Source organism: Procambarus clarkii, chromosome 8, assembly GCF_040958095.1.
Source record: "Procambarus clarkii isolate CNS0578487 chromosome 8, FALCON_Pclarkii_2.0, whole genome shotgun sequence".
NCBI classification, from domain to species: Eukaryota; Metazoa; Arthropoda; class Malacostraca; order Decapoda; family Cambaridae; genus Procambarus; species Procambarus clarkii.
The window spans coordinates 40,191,318-40,210,111 of NC_091157.1; the positions used below are offsets into that span (position 1 = coordinate 40,191,318).

The 18,794-nt window shown below is 42.7% G+C and overlaps 1 protein-coding gene across 5 annotated transcripts in view; it reads right to left on the reverse strand.

Moving 5' to 3' along the window:
* Positions 1 to 18,794, reverse strand: part of LOC123759720 (carboxypeptidase D) — a 298,163-nt gene that overhangs the window by 5,689 nt on the left and 273,680 nt on the right. For 3 of the 5 annotated variants that reach the window (XM_069317610.1, XM_069317599.1, XM_069317600.1), the window contains 4 exons: positions 17,866 to 17,984; positions 15,964 to 16,140; positions 12,355 to 12,447; positions 2,655 to 2,714 (listed from right to left, as the gene is read on the reverse strand). In XM_069317610.1, coding sequence (XP_069173711.1) covers positions 2,655 to 2,714; positions 12,355 to 12,447; positions 15,964 to 16,140; positions 17,866 to 17,984 — 449 coding nt within the window. Of the gene's footprint in view, positions 1 to 882; positions 1,678 to 2,654; positions 2,715 to 12,354; positions 12,448 to 15,963; positions 16,141 to 17,865; positions 17,985 to 18,794 lie in introns of those variants that run through there. The other 2 variants (XM_069317605.1, XM_069317603.1) reach the window with 2 other exon arrangements.

The following is an 18,794-nucleotide window of genomic DNA, read 5'->3' on the forward strand; positions in this document are numbered from 1 at the left end:
TTTTCTCAAATATAAATTGAAATTATTATATTAGCATACTATGCATATTTAGGTATTGGTTAGTGAAGTTAGGTGTTTAGGTTATGTTGGAGATTATTTGTATTTGTAGTACGTGGGTGAAGCATTTACAGCATTGTGGTTTGAACAAAAGTCACCAGCGAAGCAATTGTTCCGGAAGTGTTCGAACGTCATCAGTTGTGAGTCATGTGAAAAACGTTTTTTAATCATAAACAGGGGGTTTGGAGGGAGCATGGAATGAACTTTGGCCATTGTTTATGAAGATAGGCTGCAAAGCTGATGACATTTGAACAATTCTGGAACAAGTACTTCTCTGATGACTTTTGTTTGAACCACAACGCTTAGTGCAGATGAGGAGTCACAATAAAGTGGCTGAAATATAATGACCATACCACATACTAGAAACTGAAGAGACGACGACGTTTCGGTCTGTCCTGGACCATTCTCACAAGTCGATTGTGAGAATGGTCCAGGACGGACCGAAACGTCGTCATCTCTTCACTTTCTAGTGTGTGGTATGGTCATTACAACGCTGCAAATGCTTCACCCATGTACTACAAATACAAATAATCTCCAACAGAACCTAAACACCTAGCCTAACCAACCAATACCTAAATATGCACAGTATGCTTATAAATAACAATATTTATTTACGTATTTGAGAACATTCCTATTCTGAATGAGTAGTATGTTAACATTGATGAATACATCTTTGGGGTCGACTGCTGGATGGAATAGACTTGGTCTAAAGACGGGTTTCGACATGCAACTAATCTACCATGAAGAATAACCTTAACAGGGCTACCATGCATATAGAGGAGTTCTCCCTTAATCCGACGTCTCCTGTCCACTGCTGCTGGGTTGCCATTGTTGCCTGCAATCTCTACCCCCTGAGCAATCCTCAGTCTCATGAATTCCTGCTGTATTCAGACTTTCGCAGATATGACTAGATTTGCAACAGTTGTATAATTGAAAGGTTGTATAAAATAATCAAGGCTTTCTTGTAACTCACTGACATAATTTTTGCTCAATATTTTAACTATTAAAATATGCTGTCAGTAACTGCTCGCCATTTATGTTCATATTGTTAAAAAGTATTCAGAATCCATAAAAACATCAAGAATTACATACGAAGATAAAAATACATTTACAGACGCGGTTTAAAAAATGTCAATATTATATCACAGCCAAGACCATTACCATATAATATTAAAGTGAGCTTCATTATCTAACGCATGTCACATAAGGCTATAGTTATGGAGCAAATCATCATTATATCAAAGATTAATAATTACGAACAGAAGCTAAAGAATAATATGTTCATAATACCACAAATTGCTTCAGATATGCTATAAAAAAAATCCAGTAGACTAAAGTCTATGGCATTGACAAACAAATGTCCATGTAAATGAAACCGGAATGCTTGGCGGTGTAAACTTGCTGATATGTAACTTTGTAACTCTGTAACCTCTGCCACGCTAAGCGAAGCAGTGAATGGAAACAAAAGATGCGTTGTTAACAGAGTGCACTCCATCTGGTGGCAGTAAAGAGCACAAACTGTACATATCTGTCGACTTAATTAGTTTATCCATTGGTTCAGTGAGCGACAGCAAATAGAACAGCCAGGGTGCTCAAGATGGTGGGCTTGCTCAGGGGTGCCTGCAGGGAAGAACACCTTTATTGATACAATGGTCCAAGAAATGAGTAGGGAGATTGAGGACGTAGAGCATGCACATGCTCTACGTCCTTAATCTCCCTACTGATATGGAGCAGAGTAAGACACGTTCACTGCCTTCAGAGTTCACAGTAAAGTTTATAACATTACCTCTCATAAATCCTAAGCCTACTAAATGTATGATAGGTACAGTCATATGTGCATCATCATAAGGACCCTCTAACACCAACACCAGTTACAGTCATATGTGCATCATCATGATGACCCTCTAACACCAGTTACAGTCATATGTGCATCATCATGACCCACTAACACCAGATACAGTCACATGTGCATATTCATCATAACCCACTAACACCAGGTACAGTCACATGTGCATATTCATCATAATCCACTAACACCAACACCAGGTATAGTTACATGTGCATATTCATCATGACCCCTCTAATACGAACACCAGGTATAGTTACATGTGCATATTCATCATGACCCCTCTAATACGAACACCAGGTATAGTTACATGTGCATATTCATCATGACCCCTGTAATACGAACACCAGGTATAGTTACATGTGCATATTCATCATAACCCACTAATACCCTCCCTCTAAGAGAGGAAGGAAGGAAGGAGGGGAGGGAGGGAAGAAGGGTTAGGAGAGGCGGGAGGGAGGGAAGAAGAGAGAGGCGGGAGGGAGGGAAGAAGAGAGAGGCGGGAGGGGGGGAAGAAGAGAGGAGGGAGGGAGGGAAGAAGAGAGAGGAGGGAGGGAGGGAAGAAGAGAGAGGCGGGAGGGGGGGAAGAAGAGAGAGGCGGGAGGGAGGGAAGAAGAGAGAGGCGGGAGGGGGGGAAGAAGAGAGGAGGGAGGGAGGGAAGAAGAGAGAGGCGGGAGGGAGGGAAGAAGAGAGAGGCGGGAGGGGGGGGGGAGAAGAGAGGAGGGAGGGAGCGAGAAAGCCGTGTGTTTACCCCGGCTGTAGGCTGTGCTGGGTGTTGGTGAGGTGCTGACGGCTGGGCGTCTGGCGGCGGCTGTGGGGAGAAGTCAGTTATTACTCCAACATGTCCTTCTAACACTACCTTGTGACACAAGTGCATCTGCTTCAACACTACTTTGTGACACAAGTACATCTGCTTCAACACTACTTTGTGACACAAGTACATCTGCTTCAACACTACTTTGTGACACAAGTGCATCTGCTTCAACACTACTTTGTGACACAAGTACATCTGCTTCAACACTACTTTGTGACACAAGTGCATCTGCTTCAACACTACTTTGTGACACAAGTGCATCTGCTTCAACACCACTTTGTGACACAAGTGCATCTGCTTCAACACCACTTTGTGACACAAGTACATGTGCTTCAACACTACTTTGTGACACAAGTACATGTGCTTCAACACTAATATATTGATGCATGGAATATTTAATACACAATAACCATTGTTGTATATGCTTAATAGATCATAAGGTGTAACCAGACATATGGAGACATCTAGTGGTACAACATCCAGTGGTACAACATCTAGTGATACAACATCTAATGGTACAACACTTAGTTGTACAACACCTAGTGCTGCAACACCTTGTGCTTCAACACCTAGTGGTACAACACCTAGTGGTACGACGCCTAGTGGTACAACACCTTGTGCTTCAACACCTAGTGGTATAACACCTAGTGGTACAACACCTAGTGGTACAACACCTAGTGGTACAACACCTAGTGGTACAACACCTAGTGGTACAACACCTAGTGGTACAACACCTTGTGCTTCAACACCTAGTTGTACAACACCTAGTGCTACAACACCTAGTGGTACAACACCTTGTGCTTCAACACCCAGTTGTACAACACCTAGTGCTACAACACCTAGTGGTACAACACTTAACGGTACAACTTTTAGTGGTACAACATGTAGTGGAACAAGTGTGAGAGTGAGGAAGACTGTGTGCATCCCAAAGACCTCACAGTTGAGTGATTGAGCCTCTCAACCATGACGGTTGAGAGGTGGGACCAAAGAGCCAAAGCTCAACCCCCGCAAGCACAACTAGGCGAGTACAACTAGGCGAGTACAGGGACGGTGCTCGACTAAACAAGACCATGCAACAGGGGTCATGTTCGTCCCATTCTCTCCTGTTGACAAGTGCAGTATACAACGTTGATTTATAAACCAAGTTTAGGCTATGTTACGACCCTGGGTTCTTTAGTGGAAACCAGAGGTCAAAATTGAGTTATTAAACTTAACTATAGTATAGCTGAACGCAACCCTATGCGTCATTGTCTGTATCTTCCCTGCCAGACGTAAGACTATTATTGTTTCTCAAAGAGCATTTAAAGACTGAGCTGGGGGTTGATTATTAAATAATAACATAGGCACCAACTTTGCTTACTAATACTTTCTAATCATTTGTAAAGTAACAATACGTTGCATAGGGGAAGATCTTTAATGTGCTTAGCTGCACGATCAATTAGGCTCCTTCCGGCACCACGACATGTGGGAGGCCTAGCTGGTCGCTAGGAGCGTTCTTCTCTGGCTGGCGTTCGTGGGGACGAGACCTACTCTGTGGCTGCACCCCTACTCTCCTCCCTTCTCCTCTTACTTATTTCCCTTACCTTAAGTTCCTGTACTATTAAGTTAAGTATGATGTTTTAAGTGTGCCTACTCTGGTAGTAACGGTTGGTGAGACCTGGGTTGGTGAGACCTATTTGCCAGTGTTTTGGGTACCCCTAAGTGTTGTGTTTTGTATTAGGGTACCACGTGGTCTCACTACCCTAAGCTGCATCCAGCTTCAGTGCTTATCCAGTAGTACTTTACCCTAGCTTGTTCTCAGTGTAAACCTTGTATCCTGTCTATGTGGACCAAGGCTTTTAACGTAAGATAGGGTGGTAAAGTTATTATTATTATTGTTATTGGTGTGAGTGTATATGGGGGGTTGTTAAGGGGTTAATAAATAAGTACATGAATTATAGAGTATCCCTTCTTCCTGTGTGGGAGTGCATTGATCAACCCTTAGACTGACATATATGGTCTAGTAGCAAGGTATTATTACTGTGGATAGTTTATTTTGGGGGCCGGGCCTTTTAGCTCTCCCATATTTGATACTCTGTCTTCTAACTACCCTTACCCCTTAGTAGTACCAGTTCCCCCATAGCAAGCCCACCACCATTTATTATAACAAGTGGTTGGCCAGTCCGGGAGGAACTTTATAAGTGTAAAAAATTAGATTCTTGAGTGCCAAAGCTAAAATTTTTTGTTTTCCGCAGAACGGTTGTGTGCTAGCCTAGGGTCCAGCTCATCTAGCAAAGGACATTCTTGCACTGACTGGACACCCAGCTGGATCCCTTCACGATTAAGGTTAGTGTGGCCTTGTGTTAGGGGCCGTGCAAATTTTTTTTTTTTTTTTCAATTTTTATTTTTAATTTTTTCTTTGGCTGGGAGCTAAAATTATTAGTGATGTCATCTGAAATGCAGAGACTGGCAAGGGAGCCTTCAGCGGTAGAGATAAAGAAACTTACCAAGTCTAATTTAGTATTGTTAGGCAAGGAATTTGGCCTAGAATTAAATGACGCGGATAAAAAGTGGACTTTGGTGAATGAAATATTACAGCATTGTATTGATCAAGAACTATTGGAAAGTGATACACCTTTAATTATGCCAGCCTAGCCAAGCGGAAAGTGCGGCTCATAGGGACAGAGAGTTAGCTCTAGAGTTAGCAAGAATAAAATTAGAGGAACAAAGACTCAAAACTGAGGAGGCTAGAATTAGAGCGAATGCCACTGGACCTCCACCTGCCGAGGATTCAAACCCCAGGCATTATGAGAAAAAGCATAACTTGCCTGAATTTTCAGTCAGACCCTGAAAGGTTTTTCAACCATTTTCAGAGATTGGCCATGTCCATGAACTGGCCAAAGGAAAAGTGGGTGAAAATCCTACAGGGAAGACTTAGGGGTAAAGCACAAGATATTTTTATAAACATGCCTGACGACGAGTGTTTTGAACATGATGAAGTCAGGGAACGTATTTTGCGGGCAGATTAGATTTAGATTGTTTGATAAATGGATTCGCTCGGCGAAAGCCAAAACATACGAGGCTCTCAGGAACTTAGTTTTAATGGAGCATTTTATAGATATTATGCCAGAGAATGTTTCACATTACATTAGAAGTAGGATAGAGGTAAATTCTAAGATAGGGGATTTGGCCAAGATGGCAGAAAACTACCAATTGGTGGGCAAAAGGCCCAATAAAAATAATTATACCCCACAGAGTAGCAAAACTTATACCCACAGCCAGTCCAGACCAGCTTATTCTAACCCTTTACCTACTGCACCTTCTGTTTCAGACATAACTAACCCTGTTAAAGTGTCTAGCCCCACGGCACCTAAGGGTGAACCGAAGGGTAATTTTGTTAGTAATGTCTCTTCTCCCCGACGTTTCTGTGGTCACTGTAAACGTCCAAACCACACTATTAGCCGTTGTTGGCAACTGTACCCGGAAAAAAGACCCAATGCTCTAGTTGTGACACAGGGCTTGAGGCCTTCGGAAGGGTTAGGGAGTAAGACCTCCAACCCACAGTGGTTGGATTTGCTTACCCCATTCTTATCAAAAGGGAGACTACTTTTGTCTGAGGGTTCTTCCTGGAAGGACGTGGTGATCTTCCGAGACACCGGTGCCATCCAGACTTTAATTTTAGAGAGTGCGTTGCAAGGTGCCAACACTCTCGACACTGGAGAGGTGGTACTGGTCGAGGGTGTCACTAGTGATACTCGAGCAGTACCCCTCCATAAAGTTACCCTGGAATCTGATTTCCACAAGGGTGTTTGTACAGTCGGAGTCACTTCATACCTACCTTTCCCTAATGTTGATGTAATAGTTGGTAATGATTTAGCAGGGGATAAGGTAGGGGACTCCAGACTGCCTATTATGTTGCCTACCCCTAAGGTTTGCCTGGATCCACCCGCCGCAGAGGATAATGTTGTGTACCCTGCGTGCGCAGTGACCAGGTCTATGGGACTTAAATGTAAGGGCAGCCCTGTGCTTGCCAAGGTGGTAAATCCCGAGGACACGAGGAACTTTCCGAGTGGTGAAAGCCAAGTGGACCTCGCGGACACATTCATGGCCCGACTCGATGACGTGGCCGAGGACATTGTGGAGAGCCTGCCACCGCCATCTACCGAGAGTAGTGGGGAGGTGGAGGAGAACACTGTTGAGCCTCGGCCAATGGCATCTGACCAAGGCCTAGATGCCTCCTTGAGTGAGTTACAGAAAGCTGACCCCACTCTTGCAGATTGTCATGAGACAGCCGTCTCTATGGAGGAAATTGTAGACGCAGCAACTGAGTACTACTACAATGATCGGATTTTGATGAGAAAATGGAGACCACAGAGTGCTCCCTTGTCAAATGAGTGGGAGGTAGTCCACCAGGTTATGTTGCCGGCCTGCTATAGAGAAAGAATTTTGGCAGCTGCTCATGATGATCCTATGGGGGGACATCAAGGTATTAATATTACGTATAACAAAATTTTAAAGTATTTTTTCTGGCCCAAGCTGAAAAGCGATGTGGCAAAATTTTGTAATGCGTGTATTGTTTGTCAACTGGTTGGGAAACCAAACCAGACTGCACCTAAAGCTCCTCTAAGGCCTATTGTTGTGCCAGAAGAACCATTTTCTCATGTGGTAATGGACTGTGTTGGACCATTACCTAGAACTAAGTCTGGTAATATTTACCTAATCACAATGATGTGTATCACTACTCGTTACCCAGAGGCTTTTGCTGTAAGGAACATCCAAGCAAAAACTGTTGTTGCTCGTATGTTGCAATTTTTTTCCACTTTTGGACTGCCTCGGGTCGTGCAAACTGACAATGGTACTAACTTTAAGTCTGATATTTTTGAGCAATTTTGTAAGGACCATGGAATAACTCATAAGGTTTTCAGCCCATACCATCCACAGAGTCAGGGGGTAATCAGGGGGTAATTGAACGTTTCCATCTAACTCTGAAGCAGATGTTGAAGACATCGTGCGAGAGTTCCCACACCTTCTGGGATGAGAATTTGCCATACGTTTTGTTTGCGGCTAGAGAGGGATTACAAAGTTCACTGGGTTGTTCTCCTTTTGAGTTAGTCTTTGGCCATAAAGTTCGTGGACCCTTGCAAATGTTACAGGAGAATCTGTTAGGGAACGTAACGTTAACCGAAGGTTCGGCTTTCTTTGCGCAACACCACCAGAGACTCAAGGACTGCAAGGCGGCTGCATTAAATTATCTTGGCAAGGCCCAAGAAAAGATGAAAGAACGTAACGATGCTAAATCTAAGTTACGGGTATTTCAGCCTGGCGACCCTGTCCTGGTATTAAAGCCTCGACTAGGGAACACTATGTCCCACAAGTACGAAGGTCCCTACATTGTGACAGAAAAGACTGGGGACCTCACGTACAAAGTGAGGCACTCTGACAAACGTAACCAGGTAATGCTCGTACATGTAAATCGGCTGAAGAAGTTCCAGGGCCCCAGGCCCATTGCACTAACCAATGTTTCCATTTCCAGTGAGGGAGGGGATGATTGTTCTGGGGACCCAACTAATCTCATTTTCAATAATTCTAGTTCTGTGAATGCTGTGGAGGGACTGTCCCATTTGCAGATGGCCCAACGTGAAGAGGTGCAGTCGTTGGTTGATGAATTCTCCAGTCTGTTCGGGGAAGTCCCGACCCAGACTGATGCCATTTGCCATGATGTTGAGTTGACGGACTACACTCCCATTCGCCTTCAACACTATCGAATGAGTCCAGAAAAGAAGGCCATCGTACGGAAGGAGGTCGACTTCTTGCTCCAGCACGGCCTCATCCGGCCGAGCTAGGGCTCTTGGTGCTCGCCCTGCCTTTTGGTCCCCAAACCAGACGGCTCCTGGCGATTATGCATCGACTATCGGCAGCTCAACAAGGTGACCATTGTGGATGCCTATCTGCTGCCCCTCCTCGAGGACTGCATCGACGAGCTGGGAAACGCCAAGTACGTCTCGAAATTCGACCTCTCGAGGGGGTATTATCAAATCCCACTCACTGAACGTGCTAAACAACTAACTGCGTTCGTGACACCCGAGGGTGTTTTTGAGTATCAAGTGTTACCGTTCGGCTTGCGTAATGCTCCTGCCACGTTCCAGAGACTCATGAACTCTCTGCTCGCTAAGGTGCCAAATTGTCGGGCGTATTTAGATGATATCGTGCTCTTTGACAGTAATTGGGCTGACCACATAGCTAGGTTACGCCAGTTGTTCGCAATCTTGAAAAAGGCAAATCTTACCTTAAATGCTAAAAAGTGTCATTTTGGCCAAGGCACAGTGACGTACCTCGGTTATGAAGTGGGCCAAGGAAAAGTGTTACCTCGGCAAGATAAAATCAGTGCCATTCTGGAGTATCCAGTACTAAAGTCTAAAAAGGACATTCAAAGATTTATCGGTATGTGTGCATACTATCGACGTTTTTGTCAGAACTTTTCCAGTGTTGCCACCCCTCTCACAGACTTGTTGCGGAAAGCCGTTAAATTTAAGTGGTCATCAGACTGTGCAGAGGCATTTAAAAATTTGAAATTGATCTTAGCTTCCGCCCCAGTGCTTGCTAGTCCAAGGTTCGATCGACCGTTTAAAATTCATGTGGACGCGTCTGACTCGGGTGCTGGTGCAGTGTTGTTGCAAACTGGGGATGATAAAGTGGAACACCCAGTATATTATTACTCTGTGAAATTCGACAAGGCGCAACGCAATTATTCAGTGGTAGAAAAAGAGGCGTTGGCGCTAGTGTTAACATGTAAAAAGTTCGAAGTTTACCTCACAGGTAATATAGTGGAAGTGTACACGGATCATAACCCACTAGTCTTCCTGACTCAGATGAAGGGTAAGAATAAACGCATCCTCAGGTGGGCGTTGTACCTACAGGACTTCAATCTTTCCATTACCCCACCTACCGGGCCGACTCAATGTGATAGCCGACGCTCTGTCCCGGTTGCCTGAATAACATTCATCTGGGCCACAGGAAGCCATTTACCAACTGTCATGCTTTAGTTATTTTTTTTTTTTAGGTTCTCCTGTGACATTAAATATTCCGTGTCCAATTTATTTACTTCCCTGTTTTTTTTTTGTATGTTTTTTTTTTCTTTCAGAGAACTCCTTTGTATTTTTCTTGCAGAGAAATTGTTGTTTTTGATTGTTTTTTTTTTGTCATATATTTTTCTTCTTATTCTCTGTATACTCTTACAAAAAAAAAATATGACTACTATTCTAGTAGTCACATTTTTTTTTCTCTGAAGGGGGGAGGAGTGTTATGACCCTGGGTTCTTTAGTGGAAACCAGAGGTCAAAATTGAGTTATTAAACTTAACTATAGTATAGCTGAACGCAACCCTATGCGTCATTGTCTGTATCTTCCCTGCCAGACGTAAGACTATTATTGTTTCTCAAAAAGCATTTAAAGACTGAGCTGGGGGTTGATTATTAAATAATAACATAGGCACCAACTTTGCTTACTAATACTTTCTAATCATTTGTAAAGTAACAATACGTTGCATAGGGGAAGATCTTTAATGTGCTTAGCTGCACGATCAATTAGGCTCCTTCCGGCACCACGACATGTGGGAGGCCTAGCTCGCTAGGAGCGTTCTTCTCTGGCTGGCGTTCGTGGGGACGAGACCTACTCTGTGGCTGCGCCCCTACTCTCCTCCCTTCTCCTCTTACTTATTTCCCTTACCTTAAGTTCCTGTACCATTAAGTTAAGTATGATGTTTTCAGTGTGCCTACTCTGGTAGTAACGATTGGTGAGACCTGGGTTGGTGAGACCTATTTGCCAGTGTTTTGGGTACCCCTAAGTGTTGTGTTTTGTATTAGGGTACCACGTGGTCTCACTACCCTAAGCTGCATCCAGCTTCAGTGCTTATCCAGTAGTACTTTACCCTAGCTTGTTCTCAGTGTAAACCTTGTATCCTGTCTATGTGGACCAAGGCTTTTAACGTAAGATAGGGTGGTAAAGTTATTATTATTATTATTATTGTTATTGGTGTGAGTGTATATGGGGGGTTGTTAAGGGATTAATAAATAAGTACATGAATTATAGAGTATCCCTTCTTCCTGTGTGGGAGCGCATTGATCAACCCTTAGACTGACATATATGGTCTAGTAGCAAGGTATTATTACTGTGGATAGTTTATTTTGGGGGCCGGGCCTTTTAGCTCTCCCATATTTGATACTCTGTCTTCTAACTACCCTTACCCCTTAGTAGTACCAGTTCCCCCATAGCAAGCCCACCACACATTGATATTATAACAGGCTACTTAATTATTAGTTAGTATTATCATCCACGAGTTTAAATATTATTTAAAATATTTTATTCATGTTAGAATTCACGAGTGTTCAGAACGATGAACAATTGTACTTATAATGTCCAGGAACTATAGCTTAGATAAGCATATGTTCATCAGGAACAATTATGCGTTCATCACAGTAAACACAGAATGTCACACATTTGTACTGACGGAGGACGTGTCTTTGTAAATGTCGCAAGTGACCATAGGAGCCGCAGCCCAGGTGGACTGCGGTGACGGGCTGGACTTGCCCCGGTGGTCCAAGATAACCGTAGCCTCCTCTCGGTGGTCCAAGATAACCATGGCCTCCTCTAGGTGGTCCAAGATAACCGTGGCCTACTCTCGGTGGTCCAAGATAACATTGGACTCACTTTACCGCTCCAAGAAAATCCTGGAGTTGCCCTGGTTTTCTAGGATAACTTTGAATTCGCCCCGGTGGTCCATGATAACATTGGACGCTGAATGGCCACCAGTAATATACGATGTGTGAAAATGGTCAAGGATGATCTGAGATGTCATGGGTTGGTTGGTCGTAGGATATCACATGCGTTGTTTGGTCGTATAATATAGGTTGTTTGGTTGTAGGATATCAAATGGATTGTTTGGGTGTAGGATATCACATTTATTGTTTGGTTGTAGGATGTCACATGGATTGTTTGGTCGTAGGATATCACATGGATTGGCTGGTCGTAGGATAAGGTTGTACTCGAAGAGGTAATTTACCTAAATATTACCTAAGGGCCACCCACTCCAGTGGTCTCGACGGGGGATAGGAACCCAGTGGCCTGTCCGAAGTTGCCTATAATTTTTTATGATCTTTTTCCAGTTGAATTTTGAACTGTTGCATTTGCGACTTCGGTGGGAAAGGGATTCCAAGAATAATGACGGACTCAATGAAGTAATCATGTTCAAGTGCATTTATTGAGACAATAAAATACATCTCAAAGAGATAGAGTAGCTTAGGCTATTTCTATCCTCCTAATGAGGTAATGATGGACTCAATGAGGTACAGTTTCTTACTACAGTCTCTGCGAGACAATCATACTAATTATATCGTGGATCTTGAAGGGGTGATGTCTTGCCATAAAGCTCTGTGTGGCAGCAAATAAGACTATGTCTGTCATTAAATCTATCGTTATGTTAACGCATTTGAGAATTAAAGTGTCACACTCGAGAGGTATTTCTTTAACACACAGAAGCTACTGTCCTTCAAAAGTTGGTCATCGTAGTTCAACACTTGAGAAGCCACGAATCGTAGTTCATTGATAAATCGAGCAATTTAAAAGAATAGAGAAAATGGGAGGATTTGAGGGTGTGAACTCACAGAGGCGCGGTAGAGGGTCAGGTTGAGGAGTGTTGGGTTGGTCTCCACCACCGTGAAGTCCTCCTCCCGAGGGTCGAAGCCCTCAGCGTATACCTGGGGAAGAGAGAAAACCATAAACAATAGTAGTAGGCATCCATCAGTTTCAGGAGACTGAAGTTGCGCTCTGGTGATGATCTGGAATGGCCTCTCCTGGGCACAAAGCCAGGGTAGGAATTATCCTGCATTATCATTTATGTAAACAATATATAAATGATAATGCAGGATAATAAACACGAACACGAGGAGAAAAGTTTAATGGAGATTGTTATGGACTAGGCTTAGGTCCTAGCCATAACTATTAAAATTGCTTGTGTTGCAAGCTACCATATGCATATGGAATTAAACATGAGAGGGAATGGTTGCTTAATGTATGTATAATGTATAGGTTGCTTGAGGGAATGTTACCTAAGAGAAAGGAATATGGAAATTTTGCATTTGGCATATGTAAATGTAAAGTAGATTAATCAGAATGATAGCCAGAGGCCAGATTCACGAAGCAGCTTACGAATGTTTTTCTTCTTAGCGGCTACGTCGGTATTCAGGAAGGCATACTAAGGAGGAAAATCTTTGTAAATATGCTCCGTCGGCTAAAGTTGCTCTCGACCACTCGTAGCTTTATGTAAACTGGATATAACTCAATTTTTCTCTACTACACAACACGGAGGATAGATTTTAATATAAACAAAAGATTTTAGTTGACGAATCTCGGGAAGAGGAGTCCTTCGTGTTAGTTATATATGCATTCTCTGCTTGAAATTTGTAGTAAATATGTCTTTTATGATATTAGAATTAGTTTTATAATAGCAAGATATTGTACCAGTAGTTATTAAGTAAATAAACACTGGTGAACATGAAATATGAGAGAAGGTAGCTGGTGGGAGCATTTACTATCACCAAATACCCCACTGCACAAATGATGTTAGGTAAGAAGGGTAAAAACTTCTAAAACTTCTCACATTGAATACTTAAACCTATAATTATGACTATATGGACTTATGACCTGTTAGAAAAGAGAGGGGGAAGTAGGGGTCCAAGACCTCTTCCTGTTACACAATTTGGCTGTGTAACAATAAGTAATTTATTTATTTATTTATAATACATAAGCCACTAGTACGCACAGCGTTTTGGGCAGGTCCTTAATCTAACATATGATTTTAAGTAGGTAAATTCTAGCAAAATTTATATAATGATAGCAGGTACTTTGCAAGAAAAAAAATGAGATGAAAGAGATTAGTAGGTATATTAAAGCACATCAGTAGCTCTGATTGATTGCATTGACAGCTTGAGTGGTAATTTAACAAAGATTAATAGGCATAATTCAGCATTTTGATAGCACATAAAAGAAGATAGCAATGATCACAATGGTAAAGTTGTTTGGATTAGGTGAATAAAGATTGGGGGATTGGGTAGCACTAGATACAGTGCAATTTTAAAGCACAAGGTAGGAAACTATGAAAATTAAATTAGACACTTTTTTATTTTTTTTTCAATGAGGCAAATATAGAATAAATATAGTCAAATATAGGAATAAAAATGAGACTTAAAACTGAGACTAAAATGAGACTTAAGATTTTATTGTAGAAAGTTTCTAAAATCCCCTCGCATAAGGTACCACCATTTAGTTTCTAATTTCTGTCTCGCTTTGGGGACATGGTTATGAAACCATTAAAGGTTTTTAAGAACCTAAATACCAATTTGGTGTTCATTAATAATACGATCAAGTCCAATTTAATAAAAAAAATTCCCCTGGTACAGCAGGTTGTGTGTATTCAATTCCCTGCAATGATTGTGAGTCTGTGTACCTTGGACAAACAGGAAAATCCTTACAATTACGTATGTCCCAACATGCTTATAGTATAAGAACTGCCCAAACGTCTAATACTTTGTATCTACACACAAGTTTGTGTGATCACACTATTAATTGGGATGGAGCGAAAAGCATTACCAATTGCAATGGCTGTGTGGAAAGGAATTTAATTGAGTCTGCCCTAATTAGTCAATGTCTTAATCTTATCAATGTTAGTACTGGTATGTACAAACTTGAATAAGTTTTAAGTTACAATATTGCACAACAGTTTAAGCAAAAACTATGATAGGGAGAGTTACAATGTCTCAACAATAAGATATTCATTTATTTTATGTGTGTTCAATGAGGCTTTTTCTTTAATCTTTTATTCTTACCGCTTAAATCCTTTTGACCATTCTAAGCTAATCTATACCTTTTTCTGGTTAATTCTTTTCCAAGTGATGGTAATCAGGCTCTAGTGTTAGCCTCCACTCTTCCTATGTGATTTCTTGTAGTCTGGTGTTGACAACGGCCTAGATCGGCTGAAACGTTCATCTTTCTTTTGCGTTTCTCTCTGTGGATTTTCCGCACACACACACACACACACACACACACACACACACACACACACACACATATATATATATATATATATATATATATATATATATATATATATATATATATATATATATATATGTGTATGTATATTAATATGAAAGGGAGAACCATCTCCGGCTGGAAACCTTAGCCTCGGAGGAAATCACACATAATGCATTAGAGGGAATGTTTAGGTCCCCTTCAATACAGTTTCTGTGTGCTTTTCTCCTACCACCTGTTATGATTTCATAATACTTGATTCTAACATTTATCATGATAAACATGTATGTTTATCATGATAAATGTATATTCTTATTAACAAATTTATTCGTATAAATAAATTATTCTTTACTCAATTATTTGAAGATTAACCATTATGTTTGTTTTCCAGTATATATGTTTAAGTTAAATGTAGAATGCTGTAGTGTGCCTGTATGAAATATTTTAGTTATTGCTATTGTATGTTAATTCATGTGGGGAAAGACAGTGGCGTCTCGTGGGGGAGCCTCTTAGACCCTCTGCTCTACAGGGGGTCAACACCACCAATTAACAGTCAACTAACACATAACTATATTCTACCCACTTCAAGACCCCGAACCAACAGAGAAGCAACAAGAGCAATATAGAAGCAACAAATATGCATTATACCCATTGTTTCGTGTTTTGCTTTTTTGTCACCTCACCCAGAAACATTTGTGTCATATCACCTCTCCCCAAAACGAATATAAGCATGGAATGATGTGTGTAAAAACCTGTCTTTGAAAATGTGAGAAGTCCTTGCGAAACGGTTTTAAGCGTCAGACTATAAATAAAAACGTGAAAATGAACTTTGGAGAGTTAATTTTTCAATTACCCCCGACAGTGAAGAAAAACGTAAGAAATATTGAGAAGATTCGTGTTAGAATCATTAATCTTACTCTTTCGGTAAGAGTATATATATATATATATATATATATATATATATATATATATATATATATATATATATATATATATATATATATATATATATATATATATTGTTGAATATGATCGAAAGGGTAAGATTAATGATTCTAACACAAATCTCAATATTTGTTCTAAGACTAAATCTCCCACACTAGTGAAGGAGGAAGCTGCAGCAGACACAGAGCAGCAACAGCAGGAGTTAGTGAAGGAGGAAGGCAAGAAGAGAGGGGACTGACCTCGATGGTGTATCTGCCAGGGAGAAGTACTCGCCAGTACTCTCCGTACTTGGTGGTCTGGAAGCCAACGTCACGTCCACGAATCTTGATGGAGGCGCCTTCCACCGGCCGGTCATGTTCGTCCTTGACGAAGCCCCTCACGCCCCTGTGCACCTCCGCCAGGTACCTTACCAGCGCCTGCGTCAGGAGGAAACACCTTTGTGAATAACGGCTAGTTATAAACAACAAATTAATATTCATAAATGGAAATTAACAGTTTATTTCAATATAACCTATGCGCGAGAAACTCATTAGAAACCATGGCGACGATTCGAATTTGCACATTGGGTACTCCCAAACACACGCCTTACACTACTTCACCAAGATATGGTAAAAAACAGAGCAACCTGGGAGTCACCTGAATCCCCTAGGTGTCCTGAGTCTTCCAGTGAAGCCCAGTCAGGGGATTTCATGCATTGCCTCCACACACTCTGGCTGTGGTCCAGGTGTTCCACCACCACACACTCTGGCTGTGGTCCAGGTGTTCCACCACCACACACTCTGGCTGTGATCCAGGAGTTCCACCACCACACACTCTGGCTGTGGTCCAGGAGTTCCACCTTCACACACTCTGGCTGTGGTCCAGGTGTTCCACCACCACACACTCTGGCTGTGATCCAGGAGTTCCACCACCACACACTCTGGCTGTGGTCCAGGAGTTCCACCTTCACACACTCTGGCTGTGGTCCAGGTGTTCCATCACCACACACACTGGCTGTGGTCCAGGAGTTCCACCACCACACACACTGGCTGTGGTCCAGGAGTTCCATCACCACACACACTGGCTGTGGTCAAGGAGTTCCATCACCACACACTCTGGCTGTGGTCCAGGAGTTCCATCACCACACTATGGCTGTGGTCAAGGTGTTCCACCACCACACACTCTGGCTGTGGTCAAGGAGTTCCATCACCACACTATGGCTGTGGTCCAGGAGTTCCACCACCACACACACTGGCTGTGGTCCAGGAGTTCCATCACCACACACACTGGCTGTGGTCAAGGAGTTCTACCACCACACACACTGGCTGTGGTCCAGGAGTTCCATCACCACACTATGGCTGTGGTCAAGGAGTTCCACCAGCACACACTCTGGCTGTGGTTCAGGAGTTCCACCCCCACACACTCTGGTTGTGGTCCAGGAGTTCCACCCCCACACACTCTGGCTGTGGTCCAGGAGTTCCACCACCACACACTCTGGCTGTGGTCCAGGAGTTCCACCTCCAACGCTTCTCTTCAGACGCACAACCAAATCACATTAACGTAATGTAATAATGAGAAAATCACTAGAAGCCAAATGGAGGATTCGAAACTGCACAATGCAGTGTGCAAGTTCGAATCCCTCCCATAGCTCCTACTGACTTTCTTATTGATCCATTACGTTAATGTGATTTCTCAGTGCATAACCTCTGTATGTTTCTCATGAGTACAATTAGTATTGTATTATTAGTATAATTGTATACTCCTTTACGTCAACCGAAGCTTCAACTGCAGAGCGTTAGTATGAAGACAGCGAGTTAGAAAAGTTTCACGTGTAATATATAATGCGTTTTATAGATATACAGTAAATAAAACAATAAAAGATGGTGGCGACATGCCCAGGAGTGAGTGAGTGAGTAACTTGAATTCTCTCAGCAGTAGCCGTCTCAAAGAGAAGCCAAGCACTGGAAGATCAAACTCAGCCATTTCAGTGCCTTTGACTCCAAAGGAAGAAATATATGACATTCGTTCTTCAAAGTCACTCACTCCAGAAGAAGAAAGAAAGAAAGAAGGAAATGGGTGAAAGAAGAGGCCAATCACTGCAGATTCCGGACTCCCTAATACCTGGAAGGGAAATATGTATTCGAGATGAAGTATAGACTCACCTTCTTATTGTCCTGCCAGAACTTGGGGAGCTGGTCCGCTGTGGGGTACTTGCAGCAGGAGAGCTCGATGGTGATGTCCATGCAGCCGTGCCACACGTAGTTGTAGTCCTGCATCCCGCCTGCAGGAACCACCAGAGTTAGTACAAGCAGCTCCGCATCTCACCTCGAGGGGAACATGGTGCAGAGATGCAAGGAACTATCAGGAGAGAGCGCCAAGCCATTACGACTATATAGCACATGGAAGGTATCAGGATAAGGATTAGGGATGGGACATGGAAAGGAATTGTGCCCAACTATTTGGACGGTCGGGATTGAACGCCGACCTGCATGAAGCGAGGCCATCGCTATTTGGGTAGAAAGAGAAGGAGGGTGGAAGTTGAAGACCCTGAGGCGGGAGGCATTCATATCTTGAGGTTTTCTTGAGATGATTTCGGGGCATAGCGTCCCCGCGGCCCGGTCCTCGACCAGGCCTCCTTTTTGTTACACATCTCCAGGAAGGAGCCCGTAGCAGCTGCTAATTCTCAGGTACCCACTTACTGATAGGTGAACAGGTGAATCAGGGTGAAGGAAACTCTGCCCATTTGCTTCCGCCTCCACCGGGGATTGAATCCAGAATCTCAGGACTACGAATCCGGAGCGCTGTCTACTCAGTTTTCAGGCCTGGGAGGCAGAGGACCCAAACAATACCGGCGGACAATACATGCAGGAGGACCATATATCATCACCAGGTGCAGTAGAGGAGTGAAGAAACAGCAGTCAAGCAGGTAGACGTAGCAGTAAGTGGGAATCAAACAATGACAACGTTCCAGTGCAGGACCAACGAGCCAGAGCTCAACCCCCGCAAGCACAATTAGGTGAGTACAAACTCTTCCTTCATTTAAAGTTCTTGCCCCACAAGAATGAAAGGTACTCTGACAGCTAGGTGGACA